At 38.8% G+C, this 27,788-nt stretch overlaps 1 protein-coding gene across 1 annotated transcript in view; it reads right to left on the reverse strand.

Moving 5' to 3' along the window:
• The window catches only part of PLD5 (phospholipase D family member 5), a 166,469-nt gene that overhangs the window by 11,778 nt on the left and 126,903 nt on the right, over positions 1-27,788 (reverse strand). Inside the window, exon 5 of the mRNA XM_058802304.1 lies at positions 17,587-17,714. Within this exon, the coding sequence (XP_058658287.1) occupies positions 17,587-17,714 (128 nt within the window). The remainder of the gene's footprint in view (positions 1-17,586; positions 17,715-27,788) is intronic.

The following is a 27,788-nucleotide window of genomic DNA, read 5'->3' on the forward strand; positions in this document are numbered from 1 at the left end:
ATTTTGATGCTAAATATAAATATGACCAACATTCAAGCTGAAGAATCTATTTGGAATAACATCTTTAATTTTTCCCCTGGGTTCTGGTATCTTCGAGGATGCTCCTATATTCAGCTCTAGGCTGTCCCCATAGTCTGGGCACTATTTGTCTCCAAATATTTTTAACTATACATTAGCACTGTTTTCACTGTGTGCTGCCAATACAGCTCTCTTAATTGCCAGGCATGCCATTGCAGAGGACTTGCTAATAGTACTCTGTTACATCTATCTGCATAATGTGGTTTAATCGGCTTTTCATGGCTGTTAGTTGATTCTGACATAATTATGTGGTTACAGTTTTCCTTTCATTTATCAGTCCCATTATTACCATTCTGCTTTATCCATTCTACTAAAAGTAAAGATGAAAGGGTCCTCACTCCACACCAGAAGCTGCCAGGATTGCATCTGCATGAGCAACTCTCCTCGCATCAGGAGTGCCTGCAGTGCGTCCCCTCCCCGTGAATTGAGATTGCCCTTCTGCCTAAGTGGTTCCTCGTGTAGAGATAGGGAGGGAGCCAGGGGCACTAATGGGTTTTGTTAAATGCCCCTGTCACAGATCACCCCCTTTGCGGGGTGTCAAAGGAAGCGTTAGGCATCCCTAGCGCCGGCCTCTCCCCACGGGGAGCGCAGGGAGCGGAGCCTCCCCGGAGCGGCCGCGGAGCCGCGGGGATGCCCGGCTGGGTGCGGCCGCCCCCCGGCAGGGAGCAGGCTCAAACCACGGGCTGCAGGGAAGCCACCCGGAGGTGTGGTTACAGCCAGCAATGAACGCTGCCTTCCCAAGGTGTGCGTCTTGCAGCTGGCTTCTCAAAGCACTGATCAAAGCTCTTCCTGCTTCTGAAGCTTTTCCCCACGGGAGTCCCTGATACATGATAGAGGAAGAGCTCCTCTCCCTCGCTGGGAAAACACAGATATCCTCTGCTGCCTGTTTTCATTAAGCTTTTATGAACTTAAGTTCAAATTTAACTCAGCCTAACAGTAGATTCAAAGCTATAGGAAGAGGGCAGACAGCGACTCTGATGCTTGTTGCGCAAACCGAATTTTCTTAAGAAACCAGTTTCGATGCCAGCCTGTCACTCTGTGACCCTCTCAGCTTTAGGGTGATATATTCCCTTGAAATGCAAACAATACATGTACATAGTAAAACCCCACCAGCATCCTTTCTTGTGTAACAGCCCCAGTAAATTTGGAGACAAAAAAAAACAAACCTGTTTCAGAATATACTGAGCCTAGTTTTACTCCCATACTCTGAGGTGAGGAGAAACTGCTCTTCTTCCTATTAAACATGAAGCCTTATAATCCTGGAGGCACAGGGGGCAGCAGGAATCTGGTAGTGACAGATTTAGTATGAAGTGGTATGACATCTAGATAAGGGAAAAGACTTCTTCTTCTGTTTGAGAGCTGCTGTCATTACAGACTTTTTTTTAGTAGTCTCAAGAGGAGAAGCAGAAAAACCCATCTATATTGTAAGAATCAAAATCTGAGTGTTGTTCCCTGAACTTGTCATCATGGAAACCTTCAGCTATGCATCATTTGAGGTGTCTGTTAAGGCAAAACCCTTCAGGGCAGAAGCTCTTCAGGCAAGGGAAGTATTTCTCCATCTCCAGTTTTAAGAGCAATTAATACAGTAATGAAAATGTCACTAAAAATTAAAGTGAAGATGATCTCAAAAAATCAAAAGCTTAATGAAACTAAGGAAGATAAATGTGAAATGAAAATATGGAGTCACAAATTGATTACTTCAAAATGGAACAAAAGTTTTTGGAAGGTAAAGTTGTACAGTTGCTTGTGAGTGACATTTCCAGGGCATGTGCCAGGGACTGGGGAAAGGAATGGTTATCTGCACAGAGAATTTTGTGTCCTCTCTTGAGCAGATTTCTTCTCCTCTTTATAAAGAAATACCATGCATGCTCTAATCAAAGAATGGAAAATATAGGAGCTGGTTTTCCTTGTTTTTCCCCATGCCATTTACCTTTGTGTAGAGCAACTCTTAAAAACTATGAAATTACTGTTCGACTTCCGTGCCAATAAGGGCTTTCTTAAAGCATCAGAAGAGTGAATAATTATACTTGGCTTAAGAAATGTGGTTTCCTCCCACTGTACAGTGATACTCTAACTACAGATCTCAGTTAAGCTATGAAAAGTAATAAATATGGCCTAGATAGAAAAATGGTAATTTTTATGACAAGAAGAGAAATTCCTTCCTAAATTGGACAAAAAGCAGCATTTCACAAACAGGAATTTTTCCTTATTCTTTTTCCATGTACGTTTATAGGCATCCTATGCAAAAGGAAGAAAAAACATGGGAAAAGAACCTGAACAATCCAGGCAGTGAACACAGAGCACTGTAAGTTTCTTACACTGAGAAACAGAGTTAGCAGGACTTTTCAGGTACGTTTGGGTCACGGGCCAGAGAGGGTGTTCCATGTGTCCTTACCCTGCACTGTGCAGACCAGACAGCTCCTTTTATATTTGCCTTGAGCTCCACTCTGAGAGACAACCCCGCTGTGTAGGCAAGGTACTATTTGACCTACATAAGAGTGCCACAATCTGGTTCACAGCTTGCAGTATCTGAGTTGTGGCAAATGTAGCAGGAAGCTCTAGAAAACCCCTTGCTTAAAGAAAAAGTTTTTCGTAGTTGTTCACACCCAAACCTGATCCTGTAAACAACAGGCAGCTCTCCTCAGGCATGAATTCCCACTTGCCCAAAAGCTTTGGCAACTGGCAGATGCCAGGAATCCATTGCCTGTGTTACAGAAACTAGGGATTAACTACAGGTAGCCCATTGCACACGAAGTTTACTAAAGTAGACTTTTGGCATACAGGATAGTGTATGCATCTGTCATTTGCCTGTGTTTGAAAATGTATTTAATTGTGCATCTGAGCCTCTGATTTTTTTAATGACGAGTTTCTAAATGAATGACTGAGCAAAGCCAGAATCACAACAGGGCAAACTAATGCAGTAACAAAAAGCACTCCATACTGATAAGCAATTACTAAAGCCTCAGATTTCAATAGCTTCTAAATAAAAGTAATATACAATGTATTCATTATCAGCTTAAGACAAATCACAGATATTTACACTGGTACACTAATCTTTTTATAAAATATGCTCTAATTATCCAGTTACCCAGAACTCCAAACATACTTTCTTTTTCATTAGCAGGCTTACCTGATCCTTACTGCAGGCCTCCCTTATGTTTTCATGTGGTATCCTTTAATACTGAGTGAATACTCCCCAATCATACACAGCACCACTCAAGGCTGTCTCTGTGCATCTATTCTTTACCTCTCTTTACCAATATCTGCTGAGCAGATTTGTGTGCCCACCCTATGCCAGGCACAGGTGACAGCTGAGGGGTGGCCTGTGGCAGCAGTGCAGGAGGAGAAGGACATTCTGATGGGAGTGACCATCAACAGAGAGAGAGTCAGAGATTTGAGAAAGGGAAGAAGTGTTTCTCTGTGCAGAGCTGTTTGCTGTGACTGCTCTAGCACACTTGGCTGAAGAGGCTGACAGGAGCAGTGCTCATCACAAATGCACTCGGTGTAACGACCCCATTCAGGCAGCCCAGTTTTGATGTAAGCCAAACGTGCAGCCTGATGCTGAACAGGCTGAGAAGGCTGCAGCACTGCCTGGCCCCTCTCTCACAAAACCTCTGCAGGTATTACAGTGCACCACAACAGCAAAGGGATGTGCCTCAGCTAACACTTCTCTAGAAACTGCAACCTACCCTGACACTCCTGAGACAAAAATCCTCCTCCTATGCTTGGATAGTGATACGGTACAGAGACTTCATACTTTATGTTAAAATCTAATGTAATTTAGTGAAATCCAAATCCACAGAGCACAGTCCTGCTTCTGCTCCAAGTTCCACTTTTTCTTTTCCTTTGCTAAGAAAATGGGAGCTACGCTGATATTGGGAAACACTAAACAGAAAACATTAATACAAATGGGAAAGCACTGTTTTCTCAGGAAGTTAATAAAACTGTGTCTAGCTTAAACCATTGGAAAGTGAATAAATCTAAATTAACAGCATCTTTGGATGTCAGAAATCATCTAGGGCATAATAAATGTTTTTACTTGAATTCCCTGTTATTTTGACAGTGACAAATTGCTTTTGAATATTACTCACAGAATTCAAACAGATTAAATTTTGAGATTAACTATTTAATTGTTTAATTGTGCAACTCCTGTTTTCTATAGACAATTTACTGAATCTATGGTATTTTTAAAATCTTACATTCAGCTCTCAACCATTCTCAAATTAATCACCTTGTGGGTCTTGCACTTGGATCTCTCTTGTGCCTGGCCTATGTCCTAGAGTTTTGTAGGTTTTACATTTCCGTCATCTAAGGGTAAAGGTTAATTTTCTATCATGTAGGTTTTAAGTAATTTGAAAATAATTGCCAGGTAGAAGTTCTAATGAACTAGAAAAAAAGCCCTTCCACTTGACAAAAAAAATGGAATTTCAACCTGAGCCAGAAACTCAATCTATCACTGAAAATGGAAAACTGTCACTCAAGCCACTGTCTGGAAATAAATCTTAGCATGTGACCAAGAAAAGGTGATGCATTTGATAGAGAGTGCACCCAGCATTGGCACTGAATGTCCGCATAAAACCATGATAAGTTTTCACCAAAGGAAAGGAAGTGGTATAAGTGGACTGACTGTACCACTGAAGTTGATAAATTTGAATTGTCAGCCAACAGCAGTCAACTGGTCTTTAATTCTCACCTTCAGAAAGTACATTTCATAGATTTGGAACTGTAGACCATGCAGAATAAAAGTCCCAAGAAGTTACAACTTCATATGTTATTTTTACTAATATTACCTAGTGACAAAAAACTGCTATGATAAGGCAGAGAAGATCTTTGATGAGCTGCTAATTTTTGTATTCTCTTTTTTTTTCAGTGGTCCATAGGCAAAGAACACAAAACTGCATTGTGATGCTCTACTAATTTTCACTTCACTTCAGCCACACCATTATTTTTCACAGCACCCTGATCTTAAGAAAACCATGCTGAGAAAAAAAAAAGATAGGCTTAGCATTTCATTTCTGCTGAAAAATACTGCTGCTGAGACACAAAGCAAGTTAGGCATCCAGGCAGAATAGGGGCTTATTTTAAAATAGTGTGGTTTAAAGAGAATTTTGTGATGAAGAGGTAGCAATGCATATTCAAAGTAGAAATCCCCTGTGTCCTCATCACATTAGAAAGAAACCCCATCACGATTTTTCTTTTCAGCCATCTGTTCTATTGATACTAAAAACTCAGCAAAAATAAATTTGCTTGCAGAAAAAAATCAAATATAGTTTGTTTAAGCCATGGATCTCTCTGTGATGATGTTTACATAGACCCTATGACAGAATTGTGAATGCAAGTCTGGGCTTTGTACTGCTGTTGTTTAAGCTCACTAACAAACCAAGCCTGACACATGGCTAATTGTCAGAGCAAACCAGAAGCAGAACTGAATCAGTTAAAAAATCATTGCCATATAATCTATCAGCATAATTAATATCACTTGGCATAATCACAGCCTAATTTATAATTTTCAAATGAATTTTCAGTTTATAGTTACATTACCCCCTCAAAGCAGGTGCAAGTGTCTTCTTTAGGGGAAATGGAAGCTTGCAACTGCAAGAAAACATTTTTCTAGGATCATGTTTGATTTATTTCTTGTTTTACTGCAGGAAATCTAATTAATGTGAATTCTAATTTGATTCTGTTTCTCTTTTGAAACAATTTCGTTCCTTTTGTCAAAGAAAAGTGCAGGCTGGAAAGAAAAGGATCATGTTGTGTTGGCCTCCCATCTCACTGCTGGCAAGCTGCATTACATTTCAGTCTTGGTGTCATTCACATGACATTAAAAAATTCCCTTCTCCAGCAGAAGCATAAGAAAACTAACAGGTGAAGTGAAAGACCCTGCTAGCTTCTGAAAAGGGCTGGACTCCCCATCACCACCTACATGTGTGCACCTCCCTGAAGCCTCTTTCCATCTCCCCTGCACCAGAGGCTGTCCTGTCTGCCCTTATCTCACAGTCTCCCCACGCAGCAGGAAATCACAGCAGGAGCCCTCAGCATTTGTTCTCATGCCAGGCAATGCTGCAAAGGGCAGCCTGCACATGTCTTCTGCTGTGCAACAGAGACAGGAGAGTGCAAAGGGCTCATCTCAGAGTAAGGGCAGTATTTATGTCTAAACATTTCTCTCAAAGCACACAGCTTCTTTGGGGCTTTCAGATCCATGGCCTTCAGGGAAATGCAACAGCATGTAGTTGACTAATTGGATGCATTATTTATAACGTTACTGACACACACAGTGGGTTTTCCTTTTGCAAACTGAATAGAGATTGGTAGCACGCATGCTGGGGACACAAACCGGGACAATGACATTGCATATGAATTATTGCTGTAACTGTTGAGCTTTACCAGACTACCTGATCAGAATAGGAAACCCATTTTCATGGTGTAAGCAGAGGGCCGAAGGCACCAATTAATTTTTGGCTGAGCCTTGATTAAATTCAGTGTACAGGACCTTGAGGTAAGCTAGAAATCCAAGCAGTTTAGATACATAAGGCAATTTAGTCAAATGGTACACAGGCAGCCTGAGAACAATGGCTAGTCAATATGAAAATCTATTTTAGAAATCCACTGTGCTCTTTGTCCTTTTTTTCTTGAGTAACCATCTTAGATATTTGTGAGGTTTCTGGCTGCTTCAACATGGAAGCAATTTGTCTTGTAAAGATACAATCCTGATATAGGTTCTTAGGAAGAAAAATTGTAGCTAAATTAATACATCGTATTTCTGCCTCCTGACTCTAACTGTAAAATTGGGAAGACAGAATGACAGACTGTGTAAAGCTGGAAGGACCCACTGGAGGTTATCTAGTCTAGCCTCCCTCCTACCAGGGTCATCCTAGAGCATATTGCACAGGATGGCACCCAGACAGTTCTTGAATAACTCCAGTGATGGAGACACCACAACCTCTCTGCACAATCTGTTTCACTGCACAGACACCCACACAGTAAAGTTCTTCCCCATATTCAGGTGGAGCTTCCTGTACATCCATTTCTGGCCATTGCCTCTTGTCCTATTGCTTGGCACCACCACACAGAACCTGGCTCCATCCTCAACACCCGCCCTTGAGATACTTACAGACACTGATGAAATCCCCTCTCAGTCATCTCTTCACCAGGCTAAAAAGGGTGAGTTTCTTCAGCTATTTTTTGTGAGGTGCTCTAGCACTACGTTTGAAAGAAATGCCTAGTAATTCATCATACTGATTAGAAAAAGTTGTCTGTCCAGTGTCACGATTCCTGACTTCCGCAGTTCTCTGAAGACACACTTAACTCTGTTTGCAGGGCTGCCTGCCCAATACACCTCCCTCATGCAGGGATTAATAGTTTTCCACTGAGCAGTTCCAGGGAAACGTCAGTGACTTCACTGTTTTGATGACTGCTGCTTGCATAGAAAAGCTAAGGAAGGTGACTGCATGATGACTTCTAAACCAGGCCTTGATGCTTATGATGACAGTATCAAAATCTGAAAAGGTTAGTGATGACATTAATGCTGCACATTCATATGGAAGGAATGCTTTGTCAGAGTCTATTTTGTTCTGCTTGATGACTTATGGGTATAGAAAGATGAGATTTTATTCTGAACTGCAGAATCATTTGTCTTTTATAAAATGACTGAAATGATTGTCCTTCCTTACCCTGACTCATGGAGATTTATGCCATGGTATTTCAGCCTGATTTACTGTGTGTCTTTTTCACAGGACAATACCAAATCCAGTTTTCCATGAAAGGATTCAAACTTTCAAGCAGAAGGTGACTGGGCTCCATCTGGGAACCTTTTGGAGTTAAGGCAGTTCTGAATGAAGACATTTTTCTAGGGGGGAAACTGTCATCTGTGCAATATCAAAGTGTGTGTGTGTGGGTGGAATCACATATTGGGAATACACTTTCATGATTATTTTAATGTTGTTATTTTAATTGTTTAGTTGAACAAAACTGATCTGATGGGGTATGCTAATATCTAAATCCCTCTGAGAGGAATCTGCCTCCATTTGTTAACATCACTGACCAAGATTAGTTGCCAGCAAATTCTTGTGGAAGATGACAGAATAGACTGTGGTGCATTAGCTCCCCCAGCAGAGATTCAGCTGAGGTTAAACAAACAAGTTTTCTTTCACCATAACATAAATCAAATTTTTGGGAAAGTGGTGGATTTACTGCCTTTTTTATATCCCTGTAAGTTTACTGGTTATTTCAGACTACCCCTGGGTAGATCACTGCAGAGATGTGCCTAGAAACAATTTTCATCTCTGTGACCATTTCCTTTATGATGATTTGTTTTAAAGGCAAGACAACTGCCAGGTGAGCTACTTGTGATGCAATTTCTGGGAGATCCTCTCAAACAGTTTTTATACATTTCAACAACTTAACTCTTAGGCTACTGTGCCTTATCCCTAGGCCATGGACTCGTGCAATCACACCTCACCAGTGTTGTCTATTCACCAGGATTTGCTTCAAGATAGCAGAAGAGGTTTTAAAAGCTGTCTCCTTTTTTGCATGTACTTTTGTGGATGATCTATCCTGTGTGCAGTGGTGTACAGTTTGTATCCTGGCAGCAAATTCCTGCATGTTTCCAGTTCCCTAAACACTTTTAGAACCCATCCAAAATTCTCAAGTCTGATAATGCTAGTAAACTGATATCATTTGTCAAGTATCTGAGGGACCAGTAATAAACCAGAACCAATCATACTCTCTTTGCAACATCTGACTCTTAATTAAGACATAGTAATGGTATGACAAGTACTAAAAAGTAAGTAAATGATTATGAGGTTAGTTTTACTGGAGAAAGAACCTCCTATTTTCCTTTGGGTTTTGGAGATCCAACTACCTGAATATGCCATGCTACTCTGGAAAGATGACAGTTTATCAATTCAAAATGGATATTCCATAATTTTGCTCTGCAGGTTTATTATTTACTGATTTACAATCTATTCTTGATTACTCCAACAGCAGGTAAACCTGTTCACAGGACTTCCACAGCAACTAAAAAAAGATGAGAAAAAAATAGAATCATAGAATGGTTTGCATTCAAAACGTCCATAAAGATCATCTATTCCAACCCCCTGCTATAGGCAGGGATGCCATTCACTAGCCCAGATTGCTCAGGGCCCCATCCACCCTGTCCTTGAACATCTCCAGGGATGGAGTATTCACAATTTCTCTGGGCCAACCTGTTCCATGCCCAACTACCCTCACAGTACAGAATTCCTTCCTAAAATCCAATCTAAATCTACTCACATTAAGCCTGGCATTCAGCAATATTCAGGTACCTGAAAATGCCATGCCATGCCATTCTTTCCTTTGGAAAGAAGTCAGTTTATCTGTTCAAACCAAATAGTCCATCAGTTTGCTCTGAAGGTTTATTACTTACTGATTTTCAATTTACTATTGATTATTTCAACAGTAGATAAACCTGTTTCACAGAACTTTCAGAGCAACTGAAAAATCAACAAAAAAATCAAAAAGACAAGATCAGTAGTTTCAAAGGTCAGAAACAGAATGATGAGCATATTCCTACAGTCAACAGAAATCAAATAAAAACATGCAACAAACTGTTGATGTATTTTGCCCTCTCCTACACTAAATACAGACACATAATGCAGATGATACATTGGTGCATGTGAGAATGGAGCACGGCAGTGGGAGAAGTATGACAAAGGGGAATACATTCTGAGTTCCTCAGAGCTGGGAATCAGCACTGCACCTAGAGAAACTAGCCAAGCTAAGAGGACTTTCTGGCTCCAACTGCAAGGTGAAGATATAGATCCCATGCTGTTTTCAGTCAGTAAATCACACAACCAGAAGCCCACAGCAGTAAGGAGGAACCAATGGCAGCAATGAAGCTCATACAAGGCACAAGTGGAACAGCCACATTACCACTTTCCTGCCCAGGTTTAACCAGCCCTCTGTGAGCAGTGCATAGCAATGGTGAGCAAGAGATGAACAGTCCTTTTGCTTCACTGGTATTTATCTGTAAATACTGGATGCATAAGCACTAAGTTTCAAGCAGAGTAAGCATAATGGGCAGCACTGACTGTCCTGATTTACTGGATGTAACAAAGAAAAAAAACACTTAAAGAATCTCAGCTAAAGAATCAAACAAAACATTCTACTTCCAAAAATGCAAACTTTATACTATGATAAATTCATGCTGTGAGATCTGCACATTTACAAGAGTATCTTCTCCCAGTCCCCTAACTTTTGGGGGACAAAAAAAAAATTAAAAGAGGAAAGAAATAGAAAAGCTGCAATTTTGGAGATATGTATCAGCCATGAAAGTGCTCTAGATTTGGTCAAAGATAAAAACCCTAGGCAAAAGCTCTTAGTGAAAATAATAAAAGTATTTTCAACTTGTCCTTTGAAGGACAAGCTGTAATAGCATCATAGCAAAGTTCTCACAATACAACTAGAATTCTATGCAGCAGGAAAAAGAAAAAAGTAATAAATAGTTTAAGCAATAAATTACTAAAAGAAGTAATTGTCAGTATAGCTCTGTAATATCTCCCTATGCCTTCTTTCTTCCCATATTGCCTCATTTACCTATGCTTGAAGATACAGGTTCCACTTTTCTGTTATCTTTAAAATATTAGCTAGCTCAGGGAATGATCCCATAGACAGAAAACCCATGACATTTTTTTAAGAATTGGATCACATGGGTAACAGCATATCAAAACTTTTTAGAAGAAGATACTCTCTGTCTTATATAAGAGAGATTTATTAACCCAGAAACACGAATTTAGAATCCAGCAGTATTATCCTGCCTGTACTTTCAGTCTATTATTTACCCATCTGAGCTTGATTGAACCTCAGTGGACAACAAAGTTGAAAGAGCCTTGTTTCATGTTATAGGACACTTGAGACTGTGTTCAGTTTACTAAAAGCAACATGATACTGAACACCACTGGGACAGTAAGAAAATTAAGCAAATTATTAGAAGAATATGAGAAAAACTGACAAAGTGCACATTAGGGACAAATCTGTAATTCATACTAGCACAACACGGTATCAAATGGAAACTCTCAATTTAACTTTTGCTTGACTGAAAAGATGGATTTCTATGTCAGACAAAATATCTTATCTCAAAAGGACCAGATGCACCATTACATAACTTCAAGAGACTCAGATAAAATTCAGAAAAACCACTGACTGATTACAGAGTACTTTTGCTCTATGAGTTCTGTAAAGATCATCAATAGAAATTGCAAATGTGCAGATTCTGTCTCAGTGATCAGTTTTGAGAGGTGGCTCTGCTATGGCAAGATTTTGGGGAAGCTGGAAACAAGATCATCATGATGTATTTTTGAGATATATAGAAATCCAGTATTTATTACATATTGCTTTTATTGGAGGACAATGTTTTTCCCACAAATAAATAGAAAAGACAGTGTTCAATGATACAATTTGTGGAAACCACCATTCCCCTTTCCCTGGGAGAGATACATAAAAAGAAACACAAATTGCATTTGCTCCTGGCATTCCACAGGTTCTTGAATTTTGGGAAAGTTTTTATTAGAATCCATATTCCCAGAAATTAAGACCAGGGGAAGGGATAATTCTGAGGTGACTTTTGTCCCTCATTAAGTGTGGCCTTTGAGCTGTATCTCCTCCTTATGAGTATCATCAATATAATTGGGATGAGAGTTTTGAGTAAAGAACCCTGTGGATTGCTTCCAATTGATTTTACCCAGCACAATCCAAGAAAGGGTTGCTCCTCTAGTATTCCCGGAAACATAAATTGCCCCAAACCTGCTCCTTCAAATGCAGCTCTTAATACCTGGAATACCATCATTTACCAACTTCTGTAATTTCAGAGTAGGATGTGAAAGAGTTTGGGCTTTATCAGTCTTTTTGTCACAAAAGATTAGAGGAGAAGATGGTACAGATGAATTCAAACTGCTGCTTTTGTCTCCTTTTCTCTATATTTCAGGAAGGACAGCCCAAAGAACTTAACTGAAACCCCCATTATTTCTCAAACCAGTTCTGTCCTGTTGGGTGATAACAGGCAAGACAAGCAGACACACTCCAAGCGCTCTTGGAGACATCTTGCTGCAAGCCTTCCTACATCTTAGTTCAAAAAACAGACTCATACAAAAACAAATAAAATATTGGCTCATCAGTTTTTACTTAAAATGGACACAAAGAAAATGTCTATCTTTTGATCAACTTAAGTTTTGGGGGTTTCCTCCCTCCCTTTTTCCCCCTGCCTTTTTGTTTGTTTTCCTAGTGAGTACAGGCTTATTGATTTCACAAATTTCAGAATCCAATATAATTTTGCTGTAAGTATGCACTTGATTATTCATATTTATTGTAAAAGACAAAACTTAGTTTATCTACCATATCTACAGAAGCTTAATAGATCTTTTTTTTGAATAATTCCCATAGCTCTCCAACTCAGCTAATTCGGCTGTTGATTCAACTGAATTATTAACAGAATAAATGAAAAACTTTCCTTATCCTTCAAATGTAACTGAAAAATTCATAATGGCTACAACTTTCATGTGCTGTAGGACTCAATACTAATGAGACAAGTATGTTTTAAGTACTAAAAACCATAAGGAAAATACAGCTCACAGAGAGTTTCTCATTCACACACTGTCACATTTCACCTTCTACAGTACTTTTGCCCCCTTGGGATTTTATTTAACATCTTAGGTGCATCAAATAAAAACTAACTCCTCAGATTAAACACCAACCTGACAAAAAATGTTGGGACGGTTTATCTAATTACCCAGTTGCCTTGAATTATGTAGATAAAATTAGCAGTTTGTAACTTATAACAACAAGAGAGTAAGAGGAGGATGGAGAGGAAACTGACAAGGAAATCCTGATCGTTTTTTAAGATTAAGAGAAATCAAATGCCTTTCTGAAGTCTTACTTATATTGGTGAAACAAATCACACAAAGAATCCAACAGAGACATGAAATTAATGGGAAAATGAGAAAAATATCACTTGGTTATTTTTTGTCCTTAAATAAGTATGTTTCCCAGCCTGGTTGGATTTTTTAATTCTTTAAAAGGATTAAAAATTCCTGTGATTTTTTACAGCCTGGTTGTTTTTGGTACTTAAAAAAATTAAGTCTAGTGGCCATTCAGCTTAAATTTATCTGAATTTAAAAGATCAGAAGAATGAACAATGCAATAAATATATGGGACTTAAGAGGCATCTTAGAAACAAAAATCCTCTGCTAGTAGTTTTTACACAACTAAGAGAAAAAAACATTGCTTAGGAACTTTGCCATAACATCAGCTGAGCCAAAATTTAAACAGGAATTTTTGAGGTAATGTTTTCAAGATTGGCTAGGCAAGAGAGCAAATGACAAATGACTACCTGAGGTGGCTCTAGATATTGGGATTTGTTTAAGAACCAACACAATGGGAGCTTCTGGTACTGCTTGATTATATTTCACCATCCATCCATATCTTCTGTTCCTGCAGGGAAGGGGCTGCTGGCCCCAGATGCTGAGCAGAACATTGGGTGCATCGCTGCTGCATGGCTGCTCACCCGTCTCAGGCATCACCAGCCTGTGGTTTTGGTGCATCCCCTGCCTTCCATCTTACCCACAGCTCTCTAATCTCCAGGATCTCTCCCATTTTAAGGACTTTTCCTTCAGTCAGGAACTTCACCATTTTCCGTTCGGGTCTCCCTCCTTAGTGTCAAGACCACTTCCTCCTGGAGCCCCAGACAAGTCACTTCCCTTCAGGCCAGATGTTTACAGTCAGACTCCACAATTCCAGGGAGCAAACAGCAAGCTTCTACTTGAGACCTTGAAGGTTTGAATTTGATCACTAACCTTCACACATACACTCAACTACCTGGTACTGGTGGTATTCATAATTTCAACTATTTTTTTTTTTTTTTGCCAACAAGACTAGCTAATATTAGCCTGATTTCACTTCCAGTGAAGACAATTGGATTAATTTTACTTGTTTCAGGAATTTGCAGTAATAGCATTTTCCAAAAGCTGATTATTTTTTGCACATAAGTGCATTTTTCTGAAGTGGCTCAACTAATCAATTACAGTTGTTTGCCCACTGGATTTAATTATTCATGCGTGAATAAAACTTTTCCAAAAATGTTGTTAGTATAAAAAGCTCCAGAAATGTTCATATGTATTACAAACCTCATGCTCCTTAACAGAATTAAGGAGATAAATGCATTTTCAAGCTTTGCTGGAATTATTGGAGGGAGTCATGGAACAAAGGAACTATATGATATGTTTCATTAGCTTATGGATTGCAACAATTTTTATATAACCAATTTCTTTTATGAATTAGTAATAAGCTACTGGGTCAAGGAGCTAGAAACTAGAATACAGCACCATGGCCACCTTGATTGCCATTAGTTCAAGCCACAGGAAAAAAATTAATCAGTATACATACACACTTTTAAGCATGTTTGAGTGACTAATTTTTTAACCTTTTCTCAGTATGTATAAATTTACCAGCAAGAAGCTAGATGATTTCACTGGTAAAATTTTACAGAGCTTACTATATCTAAGAAAGTAGCAAAACTCTGGTTGTTCATAATCCTCAACTTTCAATGGGTTATGTAATTAGGTAATCTTTGGATATATCGATAAAAATAGAAAAAGATGCAAGAAATCCAGACATGTACAAAGAAAAATTCAAAATATTCCACTATGGACAAAAAACCATCCTATTTTTGTAAAATCCTGCTCTCAGGAACTCTAAAAACGTACTTTAAATTTCCCTGTGGGGTTTGATTTCAGACTGAAGCAGATAGCTGGCATAGATGATTTCAGCTAGAATTACTACAGTTTGATGAACTTGCAATTTAACTGAAACACAGTTTTACTTGAAAAGTAATAATGTGCTCTTATCCTTGCTCATAATTTCAAAGCTGAGACTTTGGCAAGTATTAAAACTTTGCCAGCAGAGGCACAGGATATCTGCAACTTTAAAGGCTATTCTTAAGTAATATCTGCAGCATATGAAAATCTCTCCTTGATGCAGAAAATTTACTTTTAAGAAAATACTCTCATTGCTTCTTGTCAGTGCTGGCTAGTCAAGAAAATGGCAACAAAACTAAATAAGCTTCATATGTGATTTATTTATAGTATCCAGCTTATAAACACAAAGAATTCTCCACAAATACTGCAAACCCTAAGTCCTGATGATGTTTTCCATGGATCTGTTAAAAGTTAAATTATTGTTTCAGCTTTAGATTTAGCCTCCTAAGAGACAAATGATGCTTGTTTCAGCTTTTGATTTAGCCTCCTAAGAGACAAATGATGCTAAACAGACTTGGTTGTTTTATTGTTTGTTTTTGGTTTTTTTGTGTTTTTTTATTTTTTTTTAGTATCAGGCAAAGGGACAATAGAGGAAAGTGAGAAAGAGAAGGCAAGGAGCTGATCCCTCATTTGCAGCTATACTGACACTGATAATGAGAACCCGTGGGAGATACATTTCCCCAGTGAGGGCTCAGCTCACTGTGGGTTTTAAGATTTAGTCCCACACATGTGCAAAGAATTTTGCTTGAGGAAAGGACTCAAAATAAAATGAGAGAGTTCTGTGCTTATTTTGCTTATTATGAAAAGGAAAGTTCAAGACGGATTATTATTTTAGGACAGCATATCAGATCTCTTTGACAGTTGCCCTGATTTATTAACCTACAGCTCTGGGGTAAGGGAATCAGACACTCATATCTGCCGTCAACAGGAGCCAAGCATCTAATTTCCTTTGGCTCTTCTGAAACCCCAGCATACATTTCTCACCTAACTGAAAGCAGATTCTATTTTACCGTAATGCAGAGAGATTTCTTTTTGCATTGTACAAATATTCTTCTGAGCTTCATCTTAAAATTACATATAAAAATATACTGTTATATGACAATAAGATTAAAACAAGTCCAAATGCATGCAGGAAAGAGTGATAAAATTAACATCAAGGAATCACTTTTGAAACACTGGCGTACAAGTAACTGGCATCAAAGTTTAATGCAAGTATGTTACAAGATTTAAGATTTACTTCAGCATGAGAAGAGTAAACCTATATGGAATCGTATAATCTGTGATGAAGATTATAAATACATAAGCAATATATAAATAATGTAATTATCTGTGTGGTAAATGTGCTTCTTTCCCCCACATTTATTATTTTTACTGGTACTCAAACCCCCAAATAGAAGAGGCTTCAAAGACAAACTGTTTATAAGCTAAATAAATTCTATGAAGAGCTATTTTGTTATGACAGAAGAGTTTAGCTCATGAGCCAGAGATAATGTAAAAACATTTTCTAAACTGTCCAAAAGCCCAAACTGCATTTTATTGCATTGCCTGGAAATACAACATCCTCTTTTCCAAGACTTTCTCTAACAACATTGTTTTTTCTACCTCTGGTCCAGATTACTTTGTAAACATACATTTTAAGTAAATTAATATCATAAGAGGAGTAAAAATGCATTTATTCACTTTCTTTACTAAATTGGCTAATTTGCTTTTAGTCAGACTTCCAGTCTTAGCTGAAAACAAATATTATAAAGTTCAGCACAACCAAGACGTACGTTCTTCTTTACAAAATCATTAGAACATTATCATGTTCAAAATTATTCCTGTGTTTCTGAGATTCTGCTCACATTTAAAAAGCAAGCTTTTTTTTATAGCAACTAATAACAATCTAGGACTGCTGCTTTTCCCTCTCTGTTGTGCTTTTCAGTTACTGGGATCTCAAAGTACAGGTTTCACTCCGTAAGTGTGGCTGAAAGCAGACTCACACAGTCAGTGGTATACAGCAAAAATGAACATGACAGCCACTAATAACCCTGAAACTGTTGCAGAAATAAAAAAAGGCACACGTACCTACAGAAAGGTAAATAAGCTGTGTTACTGACGAATTCCTCAAAATGGTCACAGACTGCACAAAGTTTTTAGCACTGCTTCAACTGTCATGTTTATGAGGAATAAAAATGTGGAATTCTCTCTAATACATTCAGCCTTCAAAAGCATTATGCTATTTGATATTCTATACCCATAAATCTGACCCTCCCCAAAGGTAGTGGGTATTCCAGTATAATACCCACTATCCATTTGGAAGTCTTTCCAAATCTGGGGTTTGCTTTGTTAAATGGCAAATCAGAGGCACTACATCTTGCCCATGATATTACAACAGAGTTTCCAAAGTGGTTTGTTAACCAATAGGTTTGCTCCCATGTTTTTTTTAATAAATAAACTGGAACATATAATGACCATCACAGAAATCAATAAAAAACAATCAAATATTTAAAATTCAAGCATAACCATGGAAGACAGCTGTTATAATAAAAGGAAGCAAAATTTATAGTAGTACATTCTTGCCAACACAGAAGAGTCATCAAAATTGTGGCAGTACAGTTTTTGATGCCAGCAGTCCAGCAGTTTTGCCAGTAAACGGTCAAGCTATCCAAGTGTCCTCAAAACATTACTTTTTTTCCTCATTATAGTCTCAAAGGGTATAGGGTTAGTTTTACAATTCAGTTACCTGTCCCAACGATCTCCAGTCCAGGCTGGCACTTCCAATGTATACGTGCTGTTTATCAACAATCCAGAATGACGACTGAAGCCGACCTTCATTGTATGCTGACATGTTCATATACAACACTTCAGCACCTAGAGATTTAAGGATAAAATAATAAATGGCATTACTTAATATGAGATAATTTACATTATTAAAAGAAGAAATTATTTCACATTTCACAGCCTCAGTTTCCAAAATTAGCGAGGGGCATGATGAAACATACCATTAAGGTTTAAAAACAATGATAAACATTGTTACTGTCCCAATATTTAAGACTTTAATTAACATCTATTTCAGTTTTATGAAGAAATATTTATGCAATGCATGTCCCAGGTATAGGGAACATTTCCATGTGTTATAATGTTTACATAATTGCCTTCCACTTTAGAATCAAATAATCTATTTTTTTTCCCAGCACTGTATGTTCCTAAAAATAGTTCATTTCTAAATTTCTATTCTCTAGCATAAACCACATATTGCAGTAATGACCTTTAAAATATGAATGCAATTAAAACCCCTGCCTAAAAAGCAGACTCTACTCTGCTCCTCCTCCCCTGTGCAATGGTTTGAGCAGGTATCCGCAGTGGTTGTGGCACATAACAGACCCCAACAAGAGGAACATGGGTGGAGAATTAAAGAAATAAGCAAAGCCCTAAAATTATGTTGAAGTTGCTCTTAATCCTGCCAATCTGTGACATTCAACCTACCACTCTGAATGGCACAGTTTTATTAATGACTATAGGCCACTGAAATCAAAGGCACTCCTTGCTGGCTCCATTGCATCACTAGGCATGTCTGAATTGGCCCCATCTGTATGTTTGCAGAACTAAATCCAGAATATATTTAATATTAGGTAAGTTTGGGGGATTTCTCACACCATCACTGTTCTTTCAGTGCTCCAGTGTTTGCAAAATTAGGTGATTAATCTGAATTAATCACCGCTGAAGGCATTTTACAGTAACCCACTCATCTTCACATTTCAGTCATGACTAAGCAGGGAAAAGAACTGACAGTAAACAGCAGCCTGGGGGACAGTGATGGTACCAGCCATCTCCTATTAAACACTCATGGGGCCTCCAGTACCATGAACTCCAGCAACGGCTGAAAATGACTCACAACTTTAAAGAATTCCAGGATAGATAGAGAACTAAAATGTATCTCTTTTAATCAAATTTCCTATTTTTTATCTCCTTAGAGACAGTTGACTTGCAATTTTAGGCAACAGCTACCAGTGCTAAATATTTCCTTATTATTATGAAAACAGCAACTTTCCTTGAAAAAAATATTCTAAAAATTCAGACATCAAGAAAAGAAGAAAAACCAGGTAAAGGTGCCACTTACCATGATGCAGGAAACATACAAAATAACATTTTGAGCACATTACAGACTTTGGCTCACTGGTCAATTGCATTTGGTGCAACCCAGCTACCTTTCCAATTCTTTGTATGTTTCACTCACCCACACTCATCTATGCTTAGAAACAAAGATTTTTCCAATTTCCTTGCAATGTATTGCTGCTGCTTTCAATTCATGCATTAACGAACAGAACTGTGCTAATTATTGAGAAAATGAGTGTGAAATGGAAAAGAAATCAGAAAACACAATAGCTGCTATTAAACGGTTTAAATTGTTTCCTGGTGAATAAACAAAACAAAAGCAACTGCTATTAGCTAAGGATGACCATTCTGTAAGGCACTAAACTTCCAGCTAGTGATCTGAAAACTGTGTTTAACATCCGGTTTAACAAAGCAGTTTGCCTTGATGATGTTTTCTTTCCATACACCCAATTTGCAGCATTAAAGAGCAGTATGAATTTAACACCCACAACACACCTACACCAAAAAGGTTATAAATGAAATGTTAGGATTTTTGCATAGTAAAGATAAAACAATAGGAAGTAACAATGAGCTTCCTTCTCATAAATGAGAACCTAAAAAAAATGACAATTTAAAAACATTTTTGAAATATTCAGTGACAAACAAAAATGCTGACTGCCAAAGCTGTAACAGGAGACTATTTAACCAGTAATACTAACATTAAAAAAAGCAGATATCATCAGTAACTTGACACAAAATTCAAAAGTTGTAAAACACCAGAATTTGTTGGCGTGGGTTGCCCAGACATGGGCAGAAGCAGTGGGATGGGACTATTACTCTAAAATATAATCTAGGCTTCAATTACCAAAACAGTGAATATAGCAGAGCAGAAGATACTGCTATCACATGTACCAGTAAGATCAAAACCTGCAACCCAATTTCTTTTCCTTTTGGAAACAGCCAACTAGTAAGTGAACAGGTGAGGAAGCAGTATCTCCAAGTTAATTAAAAAAAAGTCATTTGTTGCAAACAGTAGCTGTTGTGCAGCCTATTAATGAGCCTCTACCTTTTGAAGAAAGGAAACGTGTATCAGTATTGATAATTGCCTGTTCCAGAAGCCCTTGAGATGCTTTGTTAAAACAGGCTAATCAAGCCTTCAACACAATCCACCATCCCCAGTGTGGTTCAGGTCCCATGAGGACATTAAATTGGACTGATCAATATGTGAAGCCATAACAGAACTCTCTGTCATGCTGCAGTCTCAATTACACAAAGCTGTGAGTCTACTGAGTTCAACCAGAAGGGCACATTTGTAGGCTTGATTGCTAATAAACATGCCAAATAAATCCAACTATTTTGTTTCACTGGAGATTAAAATTCAGGTTGAGAACTTACAGAAAACCAGTGCTGTCACTTAAAACTCAAGTGGATTTGTCTGTCCCTTAAAATTGTGCCTTCTAAGGGCTGGGACAGATGACACATTTTCTGCAGTAAAAAAGCTCACAAAAAAAGAGACACTGTAGGGATCAAAGCATATTGTAAATAACAGACATTTATCTGAGTACTTTTTCCTCTAGGTGGGGAATTCTTTTGCACTGTGTAAGGTAGATGACTGATGCAGTCTGGGATGCATGGAGGGGATCCTGCCATTGAGAGCCTGGACCTTCTGCATGTGATGTCAGCACAGCTCCTGGGAAGTGCCAGACAACAACTTAGCCTCTAGCTTTGTCTCATAATGGAGGAAGAACACAGAAAGTATCAGTAGTATTGCAAGAAAGATTGACTTTTCATCCATAGAAAAAAAAAAGAAAATCTTACTCCCAAAGTAATCCCAAAGTAGAGGGGTGGCCAAGCAAATGTCATTTACAATTTCTAGCAACATCCTGTTTGGTCTAGCTGCCTGCTCTCAGATACTTCACTAAGAATGTCTGAAAGCTACAGGGCAAGCTTGACTTCAAGAATAGGAACTTGAAGAGAATTGGGATTATTCAGCCTGGAGGGAATGCTTCATGGTGACATAATTGTGGCCTTTGGAAAGAAGGAAGGACAAAGGGGAATGAATTCAAACTGAAAGACAGTAAGTTTGAGTTAAACATTAGGAGGAAACTCCTTACTGTGAGGGTGGTGAGGCAGTGGAACAGGTTGCCCAGAGAAGTTGTGGATTTGCTGTTCCTGGAAGTGCTCAAGGCCAGGTTGGACGGGGCTCTAAGCAACCTGGTTTACTGGAAGCTCTGCCTGCCCATGGCAGCGGGGCTGGAACTAGGTGATCTTTAAGGTCCCTTTCTACCCAAGCCATTTAATGATTCTATGAACCTAAAGCTAGGACATTTTTTACATATTTGAGGCAAAGCACTAAACTTTAGGCAGGACCCTTTGATCAAGAGCTCATCACATAGATGCTGTCATGAATGTGCCACATTCCTGTCACAGCTGTGAGGTGGCTGTGGATTTTCCTGCTGCTCAAGCAAGGTCACCAGTCAGTCACATAAACTGGGAGATTCTTCTTCACGGGAGAGACTGCAGGAGGTCAGAACTCACAGGGCTGCCACTCGGCCTCCACATCAAGTTTATGAACAGTCTGGAGAAGGTGCACCTTCTTTGGAAGTTGTCACTTTCTTGAGGCTTTGGATCCAACACCTGTGAGCAGCTTAGGATATTGTCCCTGTACTGAGGCCATCATTGTGCCAAGTTCCTTCATTAGTGGATGCAGTAAATCATTTTTGTAAGGCAGACTGAGAAAGAGCAACTATTTAGGCTGCTATTATCACAGCTGCCTTGAAAGCAAACATGCAAATTCTGCTTGCCACAGTTTTCAGCAGTACCAGTTACAGGCTAAACTTACTCTGGAGTTAGCAAACATAACGCCCAAGAAACAGAAGTTGCATTTGCTTGTACCATGCCTAAAATTGGTCTTCTGTCTTCACAACTTTCTTACTTTAACTACAGTGGTTTTACAATGAGAGAAGAAGAAAAATAAGGGGGAGAACTTTAGGAGTAAAAGGAGAGCCAGAGTTATTTATTTGTATAGATACAAATATCTCTTTCTCTACATTTTGCAATTTATGCTTTAACTTCATTTATTTGCTTTTGATAATAATCTTTAGCACAAAGTACTCCCATGAATAAATATAACTTTTATTCTACTGAGACAAAAATTCAGAGTTTTCAATGCAATTTGTCACAAGTGGTGCAGTAGTAGCCTCATTGGGGGTAGACACAAGTGATCCAGGTGGAGGATCACCTCCCCATGAATTTTCAAGCTTTTTCTCAACTGATTGCAAAAAGTATGGACTTCTTCCAGAAGCCCCATTAGTGTGACCTGCCACCACTCAGAAGAAGACAAATACAAAAGCAGAAGAACGCACGACTTGAAAACAAAGTTATTTTTACTAAGTCTCTGAATGATTAAAAGACAAACTAGACTATTTACTATTTCTGTGTTTATGGAATATTGGATTTGAAATGCAATTTAAAAATATGCCTGGCCCAGAAAGATTAACGATTCAGATTTATTTTAAAAGAGAACACTCAAGTACTTTTAGGGAAATCTCTGATGGTAATACCTTAACTTTGAATCAGCCATTTTGTTTATATTGCCCTCTGCTTCTCTCTCTCTAAACATATCCCCCGTCCTTTTAAAAAACTGCCAGGACTGAATCCTGTCACTCTAGGATTATGTGTTATTCATCAGTCTAAAGACACAATAAATTAAAAAAGAAGCAGCCTAGAATCAAAACCTTGCTGTCTTTTCTCTAGCAGCTCTATATTCAATTGTCACACATATGAAAAATTAGATCATAATTACTCAAAGAAATTACATTCTAGCACAAGTCCAAGTAATCTCCAGAAAGCTTTTGTAATAATATTTACATTCATGCCATCTTGGCCCATCTTAGACTCAAACCTACCTGCATGAGAAACACTTATTCCCTATGCACAATCAACCATAAGCTGTGTGGACATGTAGCTTCTCAACACTGGCTTTAGGAAAACTGGGCTGTTTCTGATGTAGGTATTTTTCACAAAAATTAACTGTAATGCTTACTATCTTGTTTTACAGCATCTGAGGTCACTGACACAAAGATAATTTTGAGGAAATCAAAGCCCAGGAGAGGAATCTGTGACCAAAGCTCCATGAGCCCCTCTGATCTCTCTCTGGAAAGACGCAGGTGCCTGCAGCACTCACTGGGATTGCAATGGATGGGCTCACATGCCTGGGGCTGTGGTGTGGGTGTTCAGGGACACAGTCACTCTGCCTCCTGTGTGCTGCTGCTGTTCATCTCCACTGGCACGCTCCCCAGCCAGCTCACGTGTCCCTGTCTGGCTGCAGCTTGGAAGAAAGGCTGCTACAAGAGAGCTCTTCTGAGCAGACAGGCTGCAGTCAAGGATCTCCCTGTGGAGCTGAGGACGTGAGAAGAGAGGTCTCCATCGCTGCCAGCTGACTTCCCAGCCCCCTCTCCAGGCCCTGTGCCAGCTTCTTCCTGGCTCCCTTCCCTCCCCAGCAGACTGCAACATGCTGACGGGCTCTGCCCTGGATGATCAGGGGAGCAAATATCCTCTACACTCACCACTGCTTTTTTGATTTGTTTTTTACTCAGTCAGTGGGTTGAAATAATGTTTGTGAGGTGGTACAGCCCCATAAACTGCTCCAGCCACACAGCTGTGGAAGTCAAGAGCTGAGAATGTGGACAGGAAAGAGCAGGAAGAAAAAGGAATATAGTGACAAATGAGCATTACAAATCCCAGCTCTCTCTGAAACCAAAGTACTGCAGAACTACAACTGTCATGTTTAAAAAAGGGAAAAAAACTCCAACCCCAAAAAATCAACACAAATTACCCCAGAAAATAGTAGCATGAACAGATGTCATCTTCAGCAGCCCTTCTGCATCCCTCCACTGCCCCCTCAGATGTGCTGAAGGAGTTTTTTCAGGGAATCATTTGGATCAGAAAATGGATCCAGGTTAAACATACATAAAAATAAGAAAGGTATATCAAATGTAGAACAATTCACTAGTCCAGCTCACCACATGGCAGTAAACAATTTTTTCAAACACAGCTGAAGGCAGAGAGCAAGTGTGGGAATGAGTGGCTGTGGCTGAGTGCAACAAGATGCAGGAACTGCTTCTGCCAGTGCTGCCATTTAAAGGTACACCCACACAGCCTCAGCCTCCACTCCTCTCAAAATCAGGTCTCACTAATTTCAGGTGGCAAGCTCCAGAATTTGTTTGCCTTTTATCTTGCATAATCATTTGTCTTGTGCAAAGAGATAAGAAGGCAATTCTAGCATTTGCTTGGGTTGGCATTCCCCATGTGCTTACATAGGGGTCAACAGTGACACAGAAAATCAAGAAAAGACCCATCAGGGATCCTCATGTCTGCAGAGTTTGCTGACTGGATACAGGATGACAGATTTTTGAGAACAAAGTAAAGGTCAGAATTAATTTCTTGCAATTGCTGATTTAACTTCAATGGCATCTTGGGAACTAGTTAGTTCCCAAAGTCACATTTATCTAAATATACCCTTACACTGGCTTTGAAGAAGTCAAATGTTGGCCTTTGTTGCTACCCAAGTAATCAAAACACTGATTTCTCAGCTAAGTACCCAGCTGTAGCTAGAGTTCAGAGTGGGAGTGTTAGCTCTCCCCCACATAATGCATTTTGTGCTGCCTGCTGGGCCCTTTTGATTTACTCAGCAGAAAAATCCCAGAAATTTAACCAAAGTGCTTCCCATCCCATCTCACAGGCCAGACAAAAGAGAGGCCTGACAGTATTTCTTTGTAATACTTGTAATACCCACCCAGCTACACCTCACTTCTGATTCACCAGCAAACAGCCAGTGGTCCATCACAAATATGACAGCACAGAGATAGAGATTGCCCTCTTTACCCACAGAACAGACACAGCAGGAGAACACCTGACCTCCCGCATGAATAGAATCATACAATGGCTTGGGCTGGAAGAGAACTCAAAGGTCACCTAGTTCCAAACCCTCTACCATGGGCAGGGATACCTTCCAGCAGATGGAAGACCAGGTTGCTCAAAGCTCCATCCAAACTGGCATTGAACAGTTCCAGTGATGAAGCATCAACAACTTCTCTGGACAACCTTCTCCAATGCCTCGCCATCCTCACACCTGATAAATCATGCATGGATGTGTTTACTTCACCTATACACAGAATTTTAGACTGCAAAGAAGGAATAAACTCATATAACTACAGATCTCTGCTCTTTTCCATGATGGAAGTCCAGGGTATCAGCATGTCCTTGAGAGGCATTTGCTGTCACCCAGCAGAAAATGCCAGCAGCCAACAGTATAGCTCACTGCATAGAACAAGACAGGAAAAGACATACTCAACTCTACATTTCCAACCTAGATGTGGCCTCTGAAACCAGGGATTTCTGTACTGCATTTGCCAAAAAATCTCTTACTGTTTGGGCCAAAGTTTAGGGCTCCCATTTTAGTCTGTCTTAAAAAAAATTGAATTGAGCCCATGCACAAGAGTTTAGTGTAATTTTAAAAGCTCCAAACAGCTTTTCCTTTCCTTCTAGTAATTTTATCAACAGTAGCAAACATTTCTGCCTCTTTTAACATGTGCTGCTGCTTGAAGTAGCAAACCTGAGAAAAATCCTCATTTTTTACTGCCTTGACTTTGATATCAGTATTTTTACATCAATTTTTACTTCTTTTTGAGCTATTTGAAGTATTTCAGATCAAATCATAGAAAATTTTAAATAAAATTTTGAATAATGAGAGCATTGATGATCAGTTCAATTCTTTCCCCTTAGCAGAACTCAGCATTCCTTTAAATAGAATTTTCTTAGTACAAATCTGCTCTGGGAGTCTGATGATTCAGTAGAGTCTGTAAGAGAACTCATATACAACAAAGTTTGCTAGAATATTAAAAAAAAAAATCCACATCTTTTTTTGCCCTTCATTATTGGAGAGTAGACTGCTCATTTACTAGACAAAGCTATAAAAGTGATTGCTTTGGAGATTGGGAAAAGTAATTTTCTTACTTAGTTGATTCAGGCGACAAAGCATATTACCACTTAAAGGAAGACTATAATACAATCAGTAAAAACATTATTAAAGTTGGATTGTGGCTTTCTTTCTTTCCCTAAGTATAATTGCATATGTTTTTACTACAAAAGAAAGCCATTTTAAATATAATGGAGAGATTAGTAAACTTGAACTCTGCTTATCCCACTTCCTTGTGAAGACTTTTCTTTACTTGGATTAGCATTATGAACCACTATATTTATTTATATACTTCTTGGATGAAACATCCAAGAATTCAGTGACATTTTTCATCCTTACACATGAGGAATTAAGATCACAACCTTTTATGAATGAACAAGGCTAAATCTCTACCAAGAAAAATGCAGTGACTATTTATCCCTATCTCTCTTTTTAACTTAGCAACATGATTTCATTCTGATATTTATATATTCTAAAATCATCAGTACTGGCAACAGTGTCTTCTAAATATGCTGACTAGCAGTAACAACACTTGTGCATTATTCTCAAAATGTGCTCCTCAGACATCTGGAGCTCTGCTTTGGGTTCTGTCAGTTTCCTTCTCCTGAAGGAGAAATAAATCTCAGTTCTGGAAGGTGAGATGCTGCAGGGCAGGCAAAGAGTTGAGGGCAGAGTTTGCCTCCTTGGGTGGCTACTGCTTTTAATTTTTACAATTCCTTCATAACAGAATCTACTTTTTTCCCTGAACTTTCATTAGATGATTCTCTGAGCAGCCTCTGAAATAACAGAGTATTATCTTCAGGCTACTGAAAGCCAAGAGCACCAGCTGACCTGGCTGTGGCCATACAAGAAAAGCAGAGGCACAGCCAGAAGTAATCTGGGTCTGCCAGTGGCATAGACATTTCCTTTCACTACTTCTCCCTTGTCTCTAAGCAATTTTCTCCACCTCCTTCCTTTGATTCTATCTTGTTATCTTGCTGAGTCAGCCTTTGACTTTTCTACATTTTTTTCAGGTCATTCCTTTCTCAATGGCAATTATTTTACTTTCCATGTTGTCAAAAGTCCACCAATAACATGCTTCACCTTTTGACAACATTCTGTTCTGATCTTTTCCCAAATTAATTACCCAGTTTTAAGTTTCTGACCTTTGGTTTTATCTGATTCATTCCTTCCTCAGATTTCATTTCCCCCACTACTTTCCCCTAACATCATTCATCCTCCCTCTCCTTTGCTCTCTTCTTTTTCACACTCAGTTCATAATTTCACTCTTGCCCTTGCCTACTCTTACATTGTTTCATTTATCATATATATTTATCCAATTATTCATTCAGTCCCTCTTGCTCCAATTACTTGAGGAACATATTTTATTTTATAACTACATAAGCAGCATGGTGTATTCTTCAAGCTTTTTCAAATAAATTTGTGGAAAGGAAAAACATTTTCTAAAGAGTTCTAAGGCTATCCATGGCTTTGGGATACCCAGATTGGTCCTAATTTTACATTATTTACATGTGCTAGAACTTCTACAGGTATTAACTCATTATATACACCCCCAAAATAAACATAGATTTCTGATGGTTGTTGCAATTTAGGACTCAGGGAATTTCTTCTTGCTTTCTTAGTCCAAACAATAATGGAAGCTGAGGTTTTTACTATCATGAATCCAAGGTTCTTGAAAGAACAAGACACTTCTGCAGCCTCTTTTTTATCAAAGCAAGCACATACACTACACACTGCAGCTCTGCTGTAGCAGGCTGAAGTCTCACACTTGATTTACTATTGTTCTAACTAGTCTGTCAGATGCATTTTTGAGGGCTTCATTATTCTGGCTTGGTCACCCAGATACTTCATTCATTTAAACAGAGGCATTT

Source organism: Ammospiza caudacuta, chromosome 3, assembly GCF_027887145.1.
Source record: "Ammospiza caudacuta isolate bAmmCau1 chromosome 3, bAmmCau1.pri, whole genome shotgun sequence".
Taxonomy (NCBI): Eukaryota; Metazoa; Chordata; class Aves; order Passeriformes; family Passerellidae; genus Ammospiza; species Ammospiza caudacuta.